A 17,084-nucleotide genomic window follows, 5' to 3' on the forward strand; every position below is an offset into this window, starting at 1 on the left:
CTTTCTACCAAGACACAATTGCGAGGATTGAGGCCGTACAACGCAAATTTGTTCGCTTTGCCTTGAGACAGTTTCCTTGGCGAGACTCGCGTAACCTACCAAGCTATGAAAGCCGTTGTGAGCTCATCGACTTAGAGCTACTGAAAGCAAGGCGGGTTTTGGCCAAGGCTTGTTTCGTCGGAGACCTTCTTCAGGGAATTATCGATTGTCCTTTACTACTCGGCCTTCTTGATATAAACGCTAGACGACGCAATCTCCGTTCACACACGTTTCTAACTACCCGGCCTGCAAGAACTAACTATGCTCTACATGAACCAGTGCTCAGCATGTGTCGTGTCTTCAACAGCTGCTACGAAGTGTTTGATTTCAACGCGTCCCGTGATATAAACAAACGATGCTTGAGAAACTTTCTGTGTTAGTTTAATTGTTAATTAACCCTCTAGTGCCCAAGTTAATTTCTAGACGGGCTCCGGTAAAATCACTATGAATCATTATAAACACTTTTCAAGTATTCATTGAAGCTTTTTAGAGGGTTGACTTGAGCCCGCCAAATGGCGGCATTGGGCACTAGAGGGTTAAGTAATTGTCATTAGGGTAAGAATTTTTATCTGTTGACAAATAAATATATATAACCTCCCGGCCAAGTGCACGCAGCAATTTAGCCACTTTTCCCTCGGTCTTCCCCTTCAGCATCCTTTGAAGCTTCTTGTCGCTCAACCGGGCTTTCTTCCGATGCTCTGATCGTTGTCCAATAGTGTCAAGATGTTGTAGATGCCGGAACGGGCACACCCGGCGTCCACAAAGTGTCGCACGATGTCCGCTTTTGACGCGGCGGGGTACCGTCCTTTAAACGTGCACACTTCTGAACGGAGTAGCTTCACTTTTTTCGCCATCACAGATAGAGTTTGACTGATACCAGGTGTACTCCTAAGTAATTTCCGTTTTTTTTGCAAATAAAACACATAATTCCAAAAAACGTAACCTTTGTTTTATTCAAAATATTTTACATCGCTTTCTAAACATTTTTCCCACCTTTCTGGTAAATTGTGGGTGTGGTACCTAGTAAAAATCATTGTCTTTGAAGGTGAACTACTCCGTGAGCCATTTTCGTACATTTTCGTACGAGTCGAAGCGCTGCTCAGAAAAGCATGACCCAACGAGGCAAAGAGGTAGTAGTCGTATGGCGCCAGGTCTGGTGAGTAAGCCTCATGATCAAGCACTCTCCACTTGAGCTGTTCCAGCATGTCACGAACAACATTCGACTTATGCGACAGCGCATTGTCGTGGAGCAAAATCACCTTCTTCTGTCGTTTTTGATATTCTGGCTCGTAGACGTTTGGAAACTTCTTGCTGTTGAACTTCCAACGCATCTGCAAGCTGTCGTTGCGTTTGCATGTTGTCTTCATCTAATAATGCTTGCAATTTGGCGTCATCGAACAAATTTCGCTTACCGGAGCGTGCGGCCTCGTTCAGGTCGAAATCTCCATTTTTGAACTGTCGAAACCACGTTTCACATGTTCGAAGTATTAATGCACGATCATCATAAAGTTCCACAAGCGCACAGTGGCTTCCGGACACTTTGTTTCCCTTGATTGAACATGAAAAGCAATGCATGGCGCATATGCTCAAAATTCGGTACAAAATTCGACATTTTTGACACGCAATAAAAACTTGATGGGAGATTTTTTCGAGATAATGTCAACGCAGTTCAAGCACTCGATATGACTGAACAAAATGACATATGGTACAGCGGTACAAAACAGAACACCATCCATCGAAAAAACCGGAAATTACTTAGGAGTACACCTGGTAGAGATGTCAAATTTTTTTCGCAAACTCATGGGTTGCTATGATTGATGATGCATGAGTAGTTTCGTCAGTGAGATTAAAGGTAAACCGATAAAAAATCGGCAATTTTCGTGCATTTTTTTACCGCAAACATTAAATGCAAAATCACTGTGGACAGATTCCGACGCTTGCTCGTTACGTAATCCTAAACACCTACCTGTTGCATTGCAAAATTCTTTTACGTGGAACTTTGTAATGTGACACTTGGATGACTTTGGAAGATTTAATTCTTTCCAGCATTCGATGAACTTATCCAAATCGTCTTCAAAACCAGTTAGCAATTTAAATAAAAATCACTTCGTATATAATTTCTCAAAATTCTTCAGGACCTAGACCAGCAGATAATATTAAAAAAAAAAGAAAAAGCCCTACAATATGTTCCAGATCTACATTAAAGTACCCAACCAGATCATCCTATAGATAACGTTAAGAATGATTGCAAAGGTGATCAAGCTAAAACGTCTCGTAAAATGCTCAATAGCCATGTAGCATCGTTTCTGTTTCGCTCAACCTATGAATCGTCGCATCTCGGTGAACTGATTTTTTTCACTTTTTGCGTGAACGTGTGGATGATCTGTTTGGATGACTGTATGCGGCGAATAGTTGTAAAAAAGAGCAACACGTCTGCTGCAATGTTGTTGTAATAACTTATTTCCATTAATTTTTTTAGCCGCAGAAAGCAGTACAACAACAACTATTGATATTTCATGATTTAGTCTCAAAAAAGTTCAAAACTGTTTTTTTTTTGAGCACCCAATATAACGAACACTTAACATATGTTTTTCGAATCCGTTTTTTTACATTTTCTACGTTGAAAATTTGAAAATGTCAGCAATGGAGAGCGGTCAAACTAGATTCCCTTTACAAGCCTTAATACTTCTTGTTATATTCAATCGAATTATGGTCATATAACTTTTCGAAGTGAATCATGACCAAAAACCCATCCCACTAACAAAAACTCCCTTTCGTGATCTTTGAAGGGATGCAGAGGTATACTCGATCTTCAACGAAGCAAAGACCACATTCTAACATTTCTTCCTCATTGTAGGTTTCGTGCGGCACTGGCACAACTCGAAATTCATAGTTCCAAAAGAAACGGGAGTGAAAAAATAGCGTTTAAAATCACTTTTATCACATCCACGAAAACCTCGATGAGCAAATCAGTTTGTAACTCAGTTTTTTTGTGAATTTTGAAACGAGTCTTTGTGTAATTAAACTTAACCGTATTTAGCATAGTTTGACATCAAAATTTCAAAACGGAAAAAATTTGAGTTGTGCCGGTGTTGCACGAAACCGACAATATACACACCTGACTGTAAGGACGTGGCCGGCGACGTTTTCGGTCTATAAAAAACGGGTCATTGAATGATGCACAGTGAGAAGGAAGCGCCACTCCCAGTCGTTCTTTCAGTTCATTCATTGTGCACCTTGAGCGGCTCAGATCCATCACGGAGTAGAAACCATTAATAAAGGTTTTCAGGGCGCACTTTCTGATGTAGCCGAAACTTTTCGGAAAAGTAATGACCTGCCTCGACGATTAGATGAGCGAATGTGTTCGGATTCACACGTAGAACATAAATTTAAAACAATTTTGAAAACCTGAAGATACCACTTTCTTTGCTAGAAAATTAGACACCGCAGCTTTTGATTCCTTCGGGATATTACTCAAATATTCGCTTGGATGCTTGTTGTCTCTTCTCATCTCTGTCAAGCAAATTTCGATAATCTTGGCCTCATCGGACAGATTTTGTCTAGGGCGTCCTTGTCGCACTTTCTCTTAAACTGTTTTGGGTAAATTTCGGCCAATGGCGAAATTTTGCTGCCCTACAAATCTCACAACTGCAGAAATCATTAGACCTCGTGAATTGTCTATTATCATACCTATAGGAGCCGTTGAGAGCAAAAGTGGTACACGTGCCATTTTTACACTTTTTGGGTTTTTTGCATAAATTGATGCAGAACGCAATAATGTACTAGAATATCCAACAAAAACCGAGATCTGATAACCTAAACCAAAGTTATAGCCAAAACAATTTTTGGTAATTAACATAATCACCATTTCGTTGAGAGCAGAAGTGATACATGTCCAGTCTGTGCATGTTGGATGAATTGTAAGTCGAGGATCTTAGGATATAAAACAATCATGTCTTCAGCAAATTTGGTCAAGTGATTGAGTACTTTCAGATAAAGCTCTGTCTGCTTTGGAATTTTCTCACTACGTGGCGCTAGTGTACCCGTGACTATTTTGTAACAGAAAGCATTTCACCTATTTCAATATCAACTCGTATGCTGTTACCAAATACATATACACTAGCGCCACGAAAAGACAGAATTCCTTAACAAACCGATCATCATCCCGTATTACCTACTTAATAACATGGACAACACTGCTGAAGACATGAATGTTCTACACGCTGCTTTATTTTAACTCTAATTTGATTAGGATCTACTCAGTTTGGTATTCTTATGCAAAATGTCAAAAAGTGAGTTATCGGGTACTGGATAATTGAGTAACATTTACCCAAATTTTCATAATTACCATGTTTACTCAGTTTTGAGTTATTATCCATGATGTTTACTCACCCCTGAGTATATGTATATGTCAAAAGTTTTCAACAGTGATATTATCTGTTTGCGAAGAACAATTGGTGTCGCTTTTTATTCGTTTGCTAGCAGTAAGTATTTGATCTTTCATCAAATCAATAATTTCCTAATCAATTACATTACAAACAACATGTAACAATATTCCATAACAATTTCAGCCCAACATCATTATTGCATGAACAACCGCATGTTGTGTGTCCTGCGATGCCGTTTTAAGTCGGGCTTCTATTCGTGATAATGAACGGAAACATTTGTATTGATGTACAGTGCTCAATACATGCAATCGATACAATTTAAATCCTTCGCAGTGTTTGGTGACGGATGATGACGGATTTTCTGGTGTGCGTACTGTACAAAAACATGAGCCACAGTTCACGGGCAACTGTGAACCGGTTGGTTGCCGCATTATATAAAGACACGTGAATGATTTAAAACTTTTATAATGTTTCGATGAAAAATAAATCTATGATTTTGATTGTTCTGAATTTATTTCATTTATTGAGTCAGACTTACAAAAACCAGAAATCATCAAATTTCCAAATTTAGGCAAACTGGGTAACTTGTACTCATTTTCGTTAATTCCTGGTTTGCATAAACAGAGTAGATTCTAATCAGTTTTTGACGTATGACGCCCTTACTCAGAAGTGAGTAACCGTAAAAGTACTCAAATTAGGGTACCTCCACTTTTTTCAAAAATGGGTCATATCTAACTCACTTTAGAGTAACAAATAATGAGCGTGTATGTCCTAAGATTAGTGAGCAGTAATGCATCCTTCATGCTCAAACTACACATGTACCACTTTTGCTCTCAACGTTTTCTGGTTGTCATTATTTTTTCCATAGAACAAAAGTGAAGTTTGGTAAGTTTCTCAACCAGAACTCGTTATGCTTTCATGTACCATCTTTTGAAACCTTTCCAGCAATGATTTAGTGCAGTTATGTTGGAAAAAAATGCTGAAAATAGTTTACTATTTGAGTGTTTTCGTTTATCACGTCTCCCGAAAAATTTACTTAATGGCACATGTACCACTTTTGCTCTCAGCGGCTCATATGTGTACAACTGCATCAGTTCACTACCACTATCACACTTATTACGCCATGTTGTACAAATCGATGTGAGAGTGGGATAATATTCTGTTCGCGTATCAATGTCTTTCAAAAATCGTTCACGAATCATTTTCCTCGTTTCGTTCGGAATTAGTCTTACGTTTTTTTTTTTATTTTTAGTAAGGCACAAAACACAAACAATCCTTGTATTGTTTTCGTTATAATCCATAGTTTTTCAATAAACCGAAGCTAGCGTTCCAATAAAACCGTACCGACTCCAGCAAGCAGTTTCTATCACGTGTTCGAGGGCAAAACTCATTGCCTAATATGCTGCCTATAATCGCATATCAGTCCCATCTGGAAAATCATAATGTTGAGAAAACAGCGCTTGAAGATATTTTTCTTGTTTTGGATATTTCTCCTGTTTGGGGTGGGTTATTCAAATTTTTTCGTCGTGATGTAATGAAATAGACCTCAATCATAACATCTTCATTGAAGAATTGCTTTTATTGTGAATATTACAACGAAAAATAAAGAAGAGACTGATATGCGATTATTTAGACCATCGAGTAGCAAAATAATCGCATACCAGTCTCACTTTCAACCTCTCGGTGTACTTCTCCATATTTTTCTCAAGTATTTTGAATATGAGCAGACGTTTATGGCCGCAGACAGCGTCTCAATATTCTGCATGGCGAATGACGGAAACATCCGCCCATTACTTATCCCGACTTTAAGGTCGTCGTTGAAAAAGCAAAATATAAGGTTGAAGTCTTGGATATGCTACTGAATAATATCCTTTCTTATGTTTTCAGTGTTTCGTTATACTTGCTGAACAAAGTTATTCCGCGTTAGCCCGTGCATTTAGCATATTGGATATTAGTCTGTGGGGCGACAAAGGCTGGCCAAGCAAAAAAAGGGTCGATAAATGCGACAAAAACTTGGAATTTACATAACTTTGGGGCGCTGAACACGAATTTGGCATCCATTTTTTGTTTGGGGCCGTCCATTAAGCACGAAATCCAATTTTTAATATTTTTTGGCACTTTTTTCCTTTTTTATAGAAATATATAATCTTTGACCACAAGTAGTGCCACCGGGCGTCCTCCCCATTGAAAAAATACGTAATTTATGGACGACCCCCCAACTAAACAAATCTAAACAAATTTTGCCCAAATATATGTATATATTTTTTTAATAAACTAAAACAACATAAGTAATACAAATTAATTACAAATTGAAAAAAATCATCATCAGTATCATCATCTTCCGCTGTGATCGTTTTAATCTCGTGTTGAGTTGGTTCCAGAAAATTTGAAGTTCATTATACTTATCAGCAGGAAAAATGTCTTTCGCTGCAATTTTCATTTCTTCTAGCTATTTTCGATGTTTTATTGTTTCATATATATGTTATCTTCCTAATCCGGTTTCTATGGTTGAAAGAGGACATTTCAATACATGTATAACACCATGAATTGACAACTTACTTGACATTGAATTAGGTGGTGCTGCTGAAGTTGAAGCGAATTTATGATTTGGGAAACCGAGACACTGGAATGACACAACGTTCTAAATGAATACGAAAAGATGCGGAGGGCGACGACTGTTCTTTTTTTTTTCTCACAAAGCAAAATGTGTGCTTTACTTTTGTATGCCAACGAGTGCGAAGCAAAAGCAATCTTCAAACGGGCTATTGTTAGCCGGAGTTTGATGTTATGAATTTGCTGCTAGTATTTAACACTTCAATCAGTTCAGAGAATTTCATGATCATAAATTGAAAAGGACTGAATGTTTTTAATATTGTTTTAAATTTGCAGAAAGTGATAAAGTTTGACATAATTAAAATTTCATAAAGATTTGTTTACTATTTTCTAATTTAACACTTATTTTATAACTTTTAATTGATAAATTTTGTAATTTTTGCCCAAATAATTATTTTATTCTTACGGATTGAGTTCGGTATCATAAATTTCCATTAATGGGGTATCATGGTTATGATTAAAATTAATCCTAGATGAAATTTCAACCTCAAAAAAAAAAAAATGAAAAAAAACTTCGATCGCTTTTTTCACCAAAGTGACAATTTGCGCAGTTTTGCGCAGCAGCGGACAGTATGCATTTGAAAGCTTACGTTTTTACCTAAATTTTGAATGTAGTCACAACCGTGGCAAACTGCGGCAACTAAACTTTTAAGCTACTTTTCTACAAAAAATCACGATTTTTTAAAATTTTTTCTAGTGTCAGGCCTATTAAGATCAAATTTTACAATATCTAATGAATGAGGTTTGTTTTGCACAATATTGACAAAAACTTTTCCTTTGACGTCAAAAAAATCCAAGCTATCATTGAAGCTACAGAGCGTTTCAAAGTAATGTACTTTTTTCCAAAAAAAAAAAAAAGACAAAAAATGTCAGTTCGCCAAGCTTTGAAAAGTCATAAAAAATTCAGATTTCATGGTATTGCGCCCAAATTTTGGATTTAGACACTTGAATGTTATAGCAATAAAGGAAAAATATTATGAAACAGCTAACGAAAAAAAAAATTTTTTTGGCTGATGGCCAGCGATTCCCCACTGTGCAGTGACTTGACGAACACTTGACTTTTTTTTGACTTTTTTCAAACAAAACATACTTTTTTGTTTCCTGAATCGATAGTAGAGCAAAAAATAGATGGAATCTGATATTTAACTCAAAAACGTGGAAAATCCATATGGGACTGGTATGCGATTATGGGCAGTATGATGAGACCACACTGAAAACAAACTGTTAACAATCCTGTAAGTTTTTTGCGACTACCTCGATTTAGAGTACTAAAGTGACCGTGAAATAAATAGAGAGATTTTTCAAAGTTTGACGCATTTCGAATTAAAAAAAGGCGTAAATTTATAATCCTGCCAACGATTTTTTTTTTCAACTCACCCAGAGGTGTAGGACATCATAACTAATAAATTGGCGTTCACCGTTTTCGTGGTATTTTTTTATAAGAAGGTTCGTTCCACTTAGTATTTGGCCGTTTCTTTTTATTTACTGTAGCGCCTCTAGTTGTCGTACCGAGAAACAGTGCTTTTTCGATTAAAAAAAAATTACTGTGAATTTAGCGAAATGATAAAAATGAATTTTTTGTGTTGGATTCAGTTGAAATCTATGACATTTTGAGTAAAATGATGTACTTGCATGGTTGAATGGAATATAAGTTCAAGATACAAAAAGAATAAAAAGAAAAGGTTAGTTTTTGATATTTTTCTCCATTGAATTTTCGCGAACTTCCTCACGGCCATTATACATGCCAGAGTTCGGAAAAAGTGACGGAACTGTGTTAAGGTGAATAATAAGAGTATTCAGAGTACAATGTTTTCAGCTATTTCATTCTATGCTATCCCCCATACAGCATGCTTTGCCAAAACTTTTTACCGTGCCGAAAGCGGTGGGAATCATTCCTTCAAATATCAACTTACTTTGCACTTGCTTGACTGAAGTCTCTGTTCAAAATTCTATCAATTCGCTGGATTGATAGTTATTTTCCAATTCCTGGAGCTGAAATAACTATTAACCATTGGTTTCTTGTAATATGGTTCTATAATAACACTAATTCAAAGAGTCATGCTTCATCCTGTACAGCTCTCAATGCTTGCTGTAGCCTGATGAAACTAAATAGGCATTATAAGTTTGATAACATTCATTACTTTCGTGGACGAATGAATGGCAAAGCATGACATAAAATAACACCATCCGAATCAGTAGAACATTAAATTTTGAGTAAGGGTAACTAGATTCAATTCAGTATCACCGCAAGCGGTGAGAGTGAGTGTACACTTAGCTTCCCTCCAGGTGTATTCCAATCATCGAATGTGGAATTTCGGAGCTCTGATACATGTACTGCTCATTCTTTAGCAGAGTCTAATGCTTGTTTATGTGAAATTGTGGAACCGCTAGATTTTATAACTTTTAAAACCCCGCTCTATGAGGACCAAACTGAAGGGATTTTTAAGTTCGTAACAGATCTTCTTTCTCAACTGCTCGAGTAATACGTAACTATTGCTTCAAAGTCAATGAAATGCGTATTTCACGGTTCATTTTTCTCATAATTATGACACAAATTATTTGTAACAGATATGACATTTGGTTGCCTCAGAAAATTGATCAAATAAATTGAGTTTATAAAAGTGTAGTTTTACATGCAAGGACACAAGGCACAAATGAAAATGATGTTTCGAATACATTTTCTGCAACTGGAAGTACATTGTTCTTGATTTGAAGTTTTTTTTAAAGCGTGATAAAAACGATAAAAAACCGTGAAAAAATCGAGCGTAAATTTGGCGAGTAGTGATACAAACGACTGTTGATAAAAGCGAAAAAGCACTATACTAATGGCAGCGTTTTGATTTGAAGGGTTTGTCTACTTAGTGGTGAAATTTCGTCAGAATTGGTACACGTACGTTGAAAACCCAACATGGTCAGGAGCAATGATCGCCAAGGCTCTCAAACCACCGAAATCGACTGTGAATACCGTGCTTAAACGTTACCGGGACACTTTGACGGTAGATTGCGCTAAACAAACCAAACGTAGAAGTGGAACATTGGACCGGAAACTACGAGCGAAAGTCATCAGGTCAGTCCTGATGCATCCAACCCAACAGAACGATGAAACAGAACCTGATTACCAAAATGCGAGCAAGAAAGCTGCACGAGCAAGTCCTGACAGAGTACAACGGCTGTATTTTGATGGACGATGAAACATACGTCAAAATGAACCTTGGACAAATCCCGGGTCGGAAATTTTACCTTGCTAACTGTAAGAGGAATGCTCCAGCTAGGTGCAAATTTGTTTGTATGCGACGAAATTCTAAATGAAACAAACCTCGATGGTCTGAGGAGCACCATGCGGTCGGATTCGGAAAGAGCACCTTTTTTCGCGGAATAGTCGTGGTTCATTCATCGCCTTCATACGCCATCCTCACATACGACGTGGAGAAGACGTGTGTGAGCTCTGAAAATTCAACTTCGAAAGTAGTGTTGGTGAATATATTTCGAAGTTTAGAACTTTTGCCATGAACACCGCTTGTTGAATTTCTCTGCGCCGTTGCGATTTGTTAATCCTAAGTAGACAACATCGATAGGGTATTTGTGTCACGCCACAGTAGATTTCTCAATGCATCAATCTGCACGAATCTTTTGCGCTCGCTCAAGGCACTTATTCCGGACTAGTTGTTGGAGGCACCAAACTAGCATTTTCGTATCGCATGCGTAGACTAGCTTATAGTCAACATCCAGTTGTAAACAAACATTGTTGAAAAACAGCGTAAACGGCAAAGGGCTTATGTTGCTGCCTTGTGGGACGCCGGAGCTGTTTGTAGACTTAACGAACAGCAGGACCTAATACGTACTCGTAGAACTCTATTACATAAGAACGTGCTCACGATTATTTCATTTAATTTGATGCAGCAGAAATACCAGTTATACCACGACAATCACCTTTTTTCCAATTTCGGGAACTTATTGAGAGTATTTTCAAACTGTGGGAAACTTGCCTTGCTTAAAAGATTTGTGATGAATGTGACCGAGGGGTTCGGATAATTCCGTCCGGCCCTGCTGGGTAAGAAGGTTTTAATCTTATCGCAGCAGTTTTCATCATTTCAGCGGCAATATTGAATATAGTCAGGTCTACCAAATCAACAAGAACAAACTCAAAAGTTGCTTCAACCCATCGAGATCAGATACTTTTAGTCAGCAAACATAGAAGCTAGAAATTTTACAAAAATTTCACACGTGTCACAGTCGGTCTTCTTCTTTTTTCATGAACCAAAAATGGTAGAAGTTAATAGAAAGTACAAAAGTATAGCAGTAAATCCTACGAGGGTAGACCTGTGCTTAAAGTTGGTTGAAAATAAATCTGAAAAAGGATTATTCGATAATATGTGGATTAATTTCTAAATCTGAAACGGTTGAAATTGGATTTAAAAAGAATCAACACTGGTTCTTAATGGGTGAGAATTAGATTGCAAATGATAGACAAATAGTTTAAAAAATAGTATATGATTCAAAAGTTGATCATAAAATCAAAGGATTCCAAATAGGAATAGAAATTATTTATTAAAAGATGTCAAATGGGTCTAAATTTGTTAAAATAAATGTAAAACGGTTCACGGTAACTAATAAAGAGAAAAATCAGATAAGGAGGTATTCAAGAATAAATAAAAAGTTGAGCAAAAACACGTTAAAATTGAGTGAAAACCAAATGAAAAAAAATAACAAACGAACTACAAATCTTTTTCAAAAGGGTCAAAAACAGCCAAAAATTTGGCATCATAGCCAAAACTGGTTCTAAATCGAACTGAAATATTTTAAAAAATAGCCTTATGGGTTCAAAATTGTCTAGAACTCATTCAAAAGACAATCAAAAACAATATAAAAGTTAGTTCAAACTGGATCAAACTAACCTAATTGGGTAAAAAATCAGCAAAAAGTTTTAATAAGTCAAGAAAAAATTGTTTTAGATTCCAAAATAGCTTAATACTGTCCACAAAATTGGTAAAAATAGATCCAAATGAAGTTCAAAATAAGCAAGAATCGACACAAAAATAATTAAAAACGTATTGATCACCAAGTGAATATATAGGAGTAAAATAATCCTAAGGAATTGTCAAGAACTTGAGTTGAAAAAGACAGAGAATATACCAAAACAATTCGAAAAATATTCAAAACTGATTCCAAAAAAGATTGGGTCAGTTCCAGAGCTCTGGAACATTTTGGAAGCCATTGGTTGAGGGGTTTATAGGTTGTTTTGTATCTTTCCAGGCCTTTTCGGTTCAAAATACTGTCAATCTCGACACTTTCACAAGAACATCGAATTAGAGTCCACTGAAGTTTGTCTAACGAAAAAGTTTTTTCCGGAGTGTGAACCTTTTTCTATTTTACAGCCTCCCGGGGCAATCTAACGATCGAGTGAGGGGTATACAATTATTGTCCAAAAAATAATCTGGAAACAGCCTCGCAGTACGTTTTATCATCTTCAACAACTACGATGCTTCCAGAACCAGTCCTCTGTTTTACTCTCTGGGTAAATGATTGAAAAATTTCTGCCATTTTTGGTTCCTTCTGAACTAGAGACAACTTTTCCGAATGAGTTTTAGGATCATTAGTTTGGTTAAATGGTCAATGGTTAAAATTGAACTTATCCTGGTACCAAGTGCCCACTTATTTTGGCCTGAGGATTTGTTTGCTTTTGGCAACGTTGAAGTTATTCTTATTTGCCAGAAAAGTAAAAGTGCTGTGCACTTTTCTTTCCTCTGTGAATCGTATGGACATTAATAGCGAGAGCAGTGCTTTGCTTCTAACAAGCGATGATAAAAACGATAATCGGTCAAAGTCAATCATGTTTTCAACGCTAATATCCAGATTAAGGCCCCCATCATGTTTCGTGCAAGTGGTTTCAACACCGACGGACACTTTCGCGAGAGCTCTGCGCCACTCGGCGGTGTTGAAGTGCCGATGAATGGTTGGATGGATCGATTTCGCAACGGAAATGCCGCTTTGTACTCTGGCGAGCTTCAATGTTAAGGTGAAGAGGGGAAACAAGTTGAAAATTTCTGGTTTGTCTTGCGGCCACACTCAGTGACAGCCCGGGCTCAGAAACTGGACTTTCTTCATGTGGCTTATTTTTTGCGTGCAAACGAATGTGTGTTGTATACACACTAATTTTAAGCACAGAGAAACACTGCAACACAGGTGGAGAATAATGGCTCATGGTATATAGACAATGTTGGTTTTTTTTTATCTGCCCGCATCCGGGCCATGCGTCTTCTTCGGCTTAAGTTCAAATAAGACAGGCTTCGACATTAATGGCTGCTTCCGCCGAGCTCCGGCAGGCAACGATCGATCAGTGCAAGCGGGATAAGATTAGAAAACTGGTTAGCGCAGCAAGTGCTGTTTACTCTGGAACGGATTCCGATCGGTTCCGTGCGCTGGGCATCGCAATGCGTGTGAGACTTTGTTGTAACCAGGGCGAATCGGGAGAACATCAGCAAAAAAACGCACACTCAAATGCGGTAGATTAATCATCTTTAAGCTTCTCCCAGAAATGGAAAGCTAAATTTTGGTTATATTTTTGATAATCAATTTAGGTGATCATAAAAGTCTCTAGTTGGAGTTTGGTAGAAAAAATAAAAGTTTGAAACGATTACACAATCGTGCATTTTTAACTTTAATTTCATCTTAAAAACATCTCTCCAGCGAAATTTCTGCAAATGACCGTGCAAATGCACGTACAGTATTTTATCTGCGCGGAGAAAGTGCCCATCATGTGAAGCATAAAATCTTTTTGCAATCATAATAGAGCACAACATTTAGCTGAGATGAAATTGGAATTGGTTTGAAATTGAGTGAAATTTACGTTCGGTTGTGCATTATAATAACAGCCGATAACAGTAAATGAGGCAATGAAAAAAAAAAAAAAAAACAAGAAAGGAATTTTCCGGTCATCACTGGGGGAAAAAGTACTCTGCTTTTGAATAACACTGTGCAAGCGTGTAGCGTACATGACAGCTATTCGCGTGAAATTTGTTTATTTTTGTTAGATAGGCCGTGATTTTCCTCTAGCTAATTGGTTTGACGCGCCGGTAGGGTAAGTAAAATCCACTTCGAAAAAGTTTAAGACGGAAGAAATGATTGACAGTGTATTTGAACGGGACTGTTTGTTAAACTGTCTGACGGAAAAATTCAAAGTGCGGCTAACGGTCCGTTGCCTCTAGCCCCGTGAATCAATCTTCATTAGTAAGTTTTCGCATGCGGGCTCTCCAAACTCCCGTCCGAAAGTGCGTCTGTCTACCAGCGCATAGATCGAAAATTATGCTAACGAATTGCCCACTCTCCGGCCGGGTCCAGATGTTTGTGGTTGGCCGGCACGCGTGGCTTCCAAATGGGAATTTAATTTCGGTTTCTCACATTCGTGTGAAAGGCTTAATTTGCCTTGTTTTTGTGGATTATGGAGTGGCACGTCGGATGACCAGTACAAATCCCTCCGTCGAATGGGAAAGCTTATTTGTAGACTATCATCAGCAAATTAGTCGATTCCAGGTATTCATTTCAAGCGTTTGCAAAAATGAAAAGTCGTAGCTGAAAACCGGGTGAAAGTTGGTAACTTATTATTACAGCGTAATTAATGACCGTAATAAAAGATATTGGTCTATACTAAAAAAAGTCATCAGTTTCGTACCGAACAAAAGACGAGGGGAAAAATCAGTTGAAACCAAATTGCTCGCGACGTTCTTCGTTGATTGAAACATTTTTTTCTGCCTATAAATTTATTTTACTGCACTTAATAGTTCTCTACGGCCTGGCGGGACGAGCCTGGCGGATTGTTGATGACGGCGATTAATCAGCCATTCATCATCATTCCGTTGTCCGTTGGCTGGCTGGTACGTGCGCCACTGCTGTTCTGTAAATAAAGCGGTAAAGCATATGGAACGTTTCCTTCGTGGAAAACATTTCGCACAACGCGCAAGCGCTGGTAAGTGATGAAAGGTACGGTTTCGGAAGGGAATTTGTTAAGTCCCAGATGGCTTGAACGCTACTTCGATCGGTGAAAAATAAAGTTAACGGCTGAACAATTAATTTTATGGTTGTGTTTTTTACGTAAAAAGTTTCTCATCAATTTCAATAAAATTGAAATTCAGTGAGGATAAATACGTTAAATCTAACTCAACTCTTACTCTAACATCTCTTTGCGCTCAACTTGATCGTTCGTCGCGGGGTGAATTAGTATAGCCTTGATCACTGCTATTGCGATGATCTTCCTGTAACGAATGACTTCCGGCCACTTACTAGAAGAGTTCACTAGAATGAGGTAGAACCATCCATCCATTGAACTGACGCTTCTCCGTAACTGGCCAGGACTACAGATATGTTCGTCGGTCGGTTTTAGCCGCGCTGGCGCATTTGTTGCAGCTCTGGACGAGTTTGGCAATGTCATACTGATGCGCTATTGACAGTATTCGTTCCACGCCCGGATGTCCTTTATGCATTTGATGAAGCGCCCGTTTTTGAAACTTGGGTGGAATGACTAGGCGTTCCTCATACATGAGATAATCGACTACGACGTTGAGTGAATCGTGTCAGGGGTAAAACTTTTCTACTTGATTATTGCACAGATTATTTTTTCCTGAAGGCCAATTTGCCTTGACGAACCGCATAACTCGTTGTAGTGTGTGTGGTTTCCGCTTAAACCATCTTAAAAGTTAGCGGAAATACTTCGAGACTTTCGTTGATTACGCTTCTGATTGAGGCCTTTATTTTAAGATTCAAGCTTTTGATCAATCGAAATTAAATATCCGCATGATCAAAACAATCCGATGAAATGTATCCACTAATCGTAGAGGACATAGAGGTACCTTTACTCTTTTAGTCGTGTGATGGTTAGCTGTAGATTGCATTGATCCTCTTCTGCATTGCGATCTCCAACCAAAATATCGTCGAGGTAGCCGAAGTACAGCTGAGCTCAGCCAACATTGTATCCATCAATTGTTAGAACGCATCCGAGCTGACTTTATATCGAATTGGTAGTGGCCTTTATGGGTGTTTATAGCGAGTATCGGTTGGCAGGGTAGATAAATCAATGTGACTAAAATCCTGACAGTTGGCCATCTTCGCGAGAATATCCTCGGGTAGCGGTAATGGAAACTGGTTCGGCTCAAGGATACTGTTGAGACCAGTCGAGAAGTCGGCACATATACGGACGGTTCCATTTGGCTTCTGTACTCGCTGAAATCCACCTTTCTCAGGATGGATGCCACGGTTTTTCAGACGCACAGCCCGTCCTCCACAAGACGCGCCAAAGAGTAAGCCACCGGCCGTTTTGGTCCGAAGACCGGCTTGGGACTTCCCCCTGAGGACCAGTTTGGCTGGAGTTTTGTTAGATAGTCCCATCTCATTTTTGAAGACCTTGGGAAACTGATCTTTGAGGGTCGTCATGCGTTGATCTGATTTCGTGTAGCGACCTGGTTACAGAGCGTCACGATCGGATAGTTACACAATCCGAACAAACCCATCCAGTCTACGCCTAGAATGTCAAGATGAATACCAGGTGAGGCAACGAAGCACTTAATCTCCCGCTTAATACTGCACTCCAACTCAGCAATCAATTATTTAATTGCACGCGATTGTTGACCGATTCTAGCCCTTAGAGACACGTTGTTATCGACGAACTTCCGACGCTCCGAACTGATACTATTGTCGAAAACGACTGTCGCTTGTTATACTCTTTTTTTTTCTTTTTGTCCGAATTGCTTGACGATGAGAAGCATGTGTAATATACCTAAACCAGCAATCCTTATTAAATCACATGCCCCCACAGGCCACTTACATATATAAGGAACTTGAATTGTTTCTCTTTTAACTCCGATAGCTTGGAGTCAACATAGACTTTGTTTACCTTGCAGAAGTAATCCAAGTAGTCGTCGCCGTCCTTCTTAGTGGTCTGCTACAGTGTTGTCACACTTTCATCTGTATTTGGAGTGTAAAAATCTTTTTATCTGTACTTTTTCTTCCGAAAATATGTACCAAAATCTGTAGAATTTATGTTGCATAGAAGGA

At 38.3% G+C, this 17,084-nt stretch overlaps 2 protein-coding genes across 2 annotated transcripts in view; one reads left to right on the forward strand and one right to left on the reverse strand.

The window, feature by feature from the left end:
• LOC129717860 (uncharacterized) overlaps positions 1-17,084 on the forward strand; it is an 88,922-nt gene that overhangs the window by 8,817 nt on the left and 63,021 nt on the right. The window lies entirely within an intron of this gene.
• On the reverse strand, positions 16,062-16,463 carry LOC129716583 (uncharacterized). The gene has a single exon (XM_055666418.1). It carries the CDS (start codon positions 16,461-16,463, stop codon positions 16,062-16,064), a length of 402 nt encoding a protein of 133 aa, XP_055522393.1.

This window comes from Wyeomyia smithii, chromosome 1, assembly GCF_029784165.1.
Source record: "Wyeomyia smithii strain HCP4-BCI-WySm-NY-G18 chromosome 1, ASM2978416v1, whole genome shotgun sequence".
NCBI classification, from domain to species: domain Eukaryota; kingdom Metazoa; phylum Arthropoda; class Insecta; order Diptera; family Culicidae; genus Wyeomyia; species Wyeomyia smithii.

Bases quoted from the DNA above. Each gene is read 5' to 3' on its own strand.
- LOC129716583 (XM_055666418.1), bottom strand. From the start codon at position 16,463: ATGACGACCCTCAAAGATCAGTTTCCCAAGGTCTTCAAAAATGAGATG.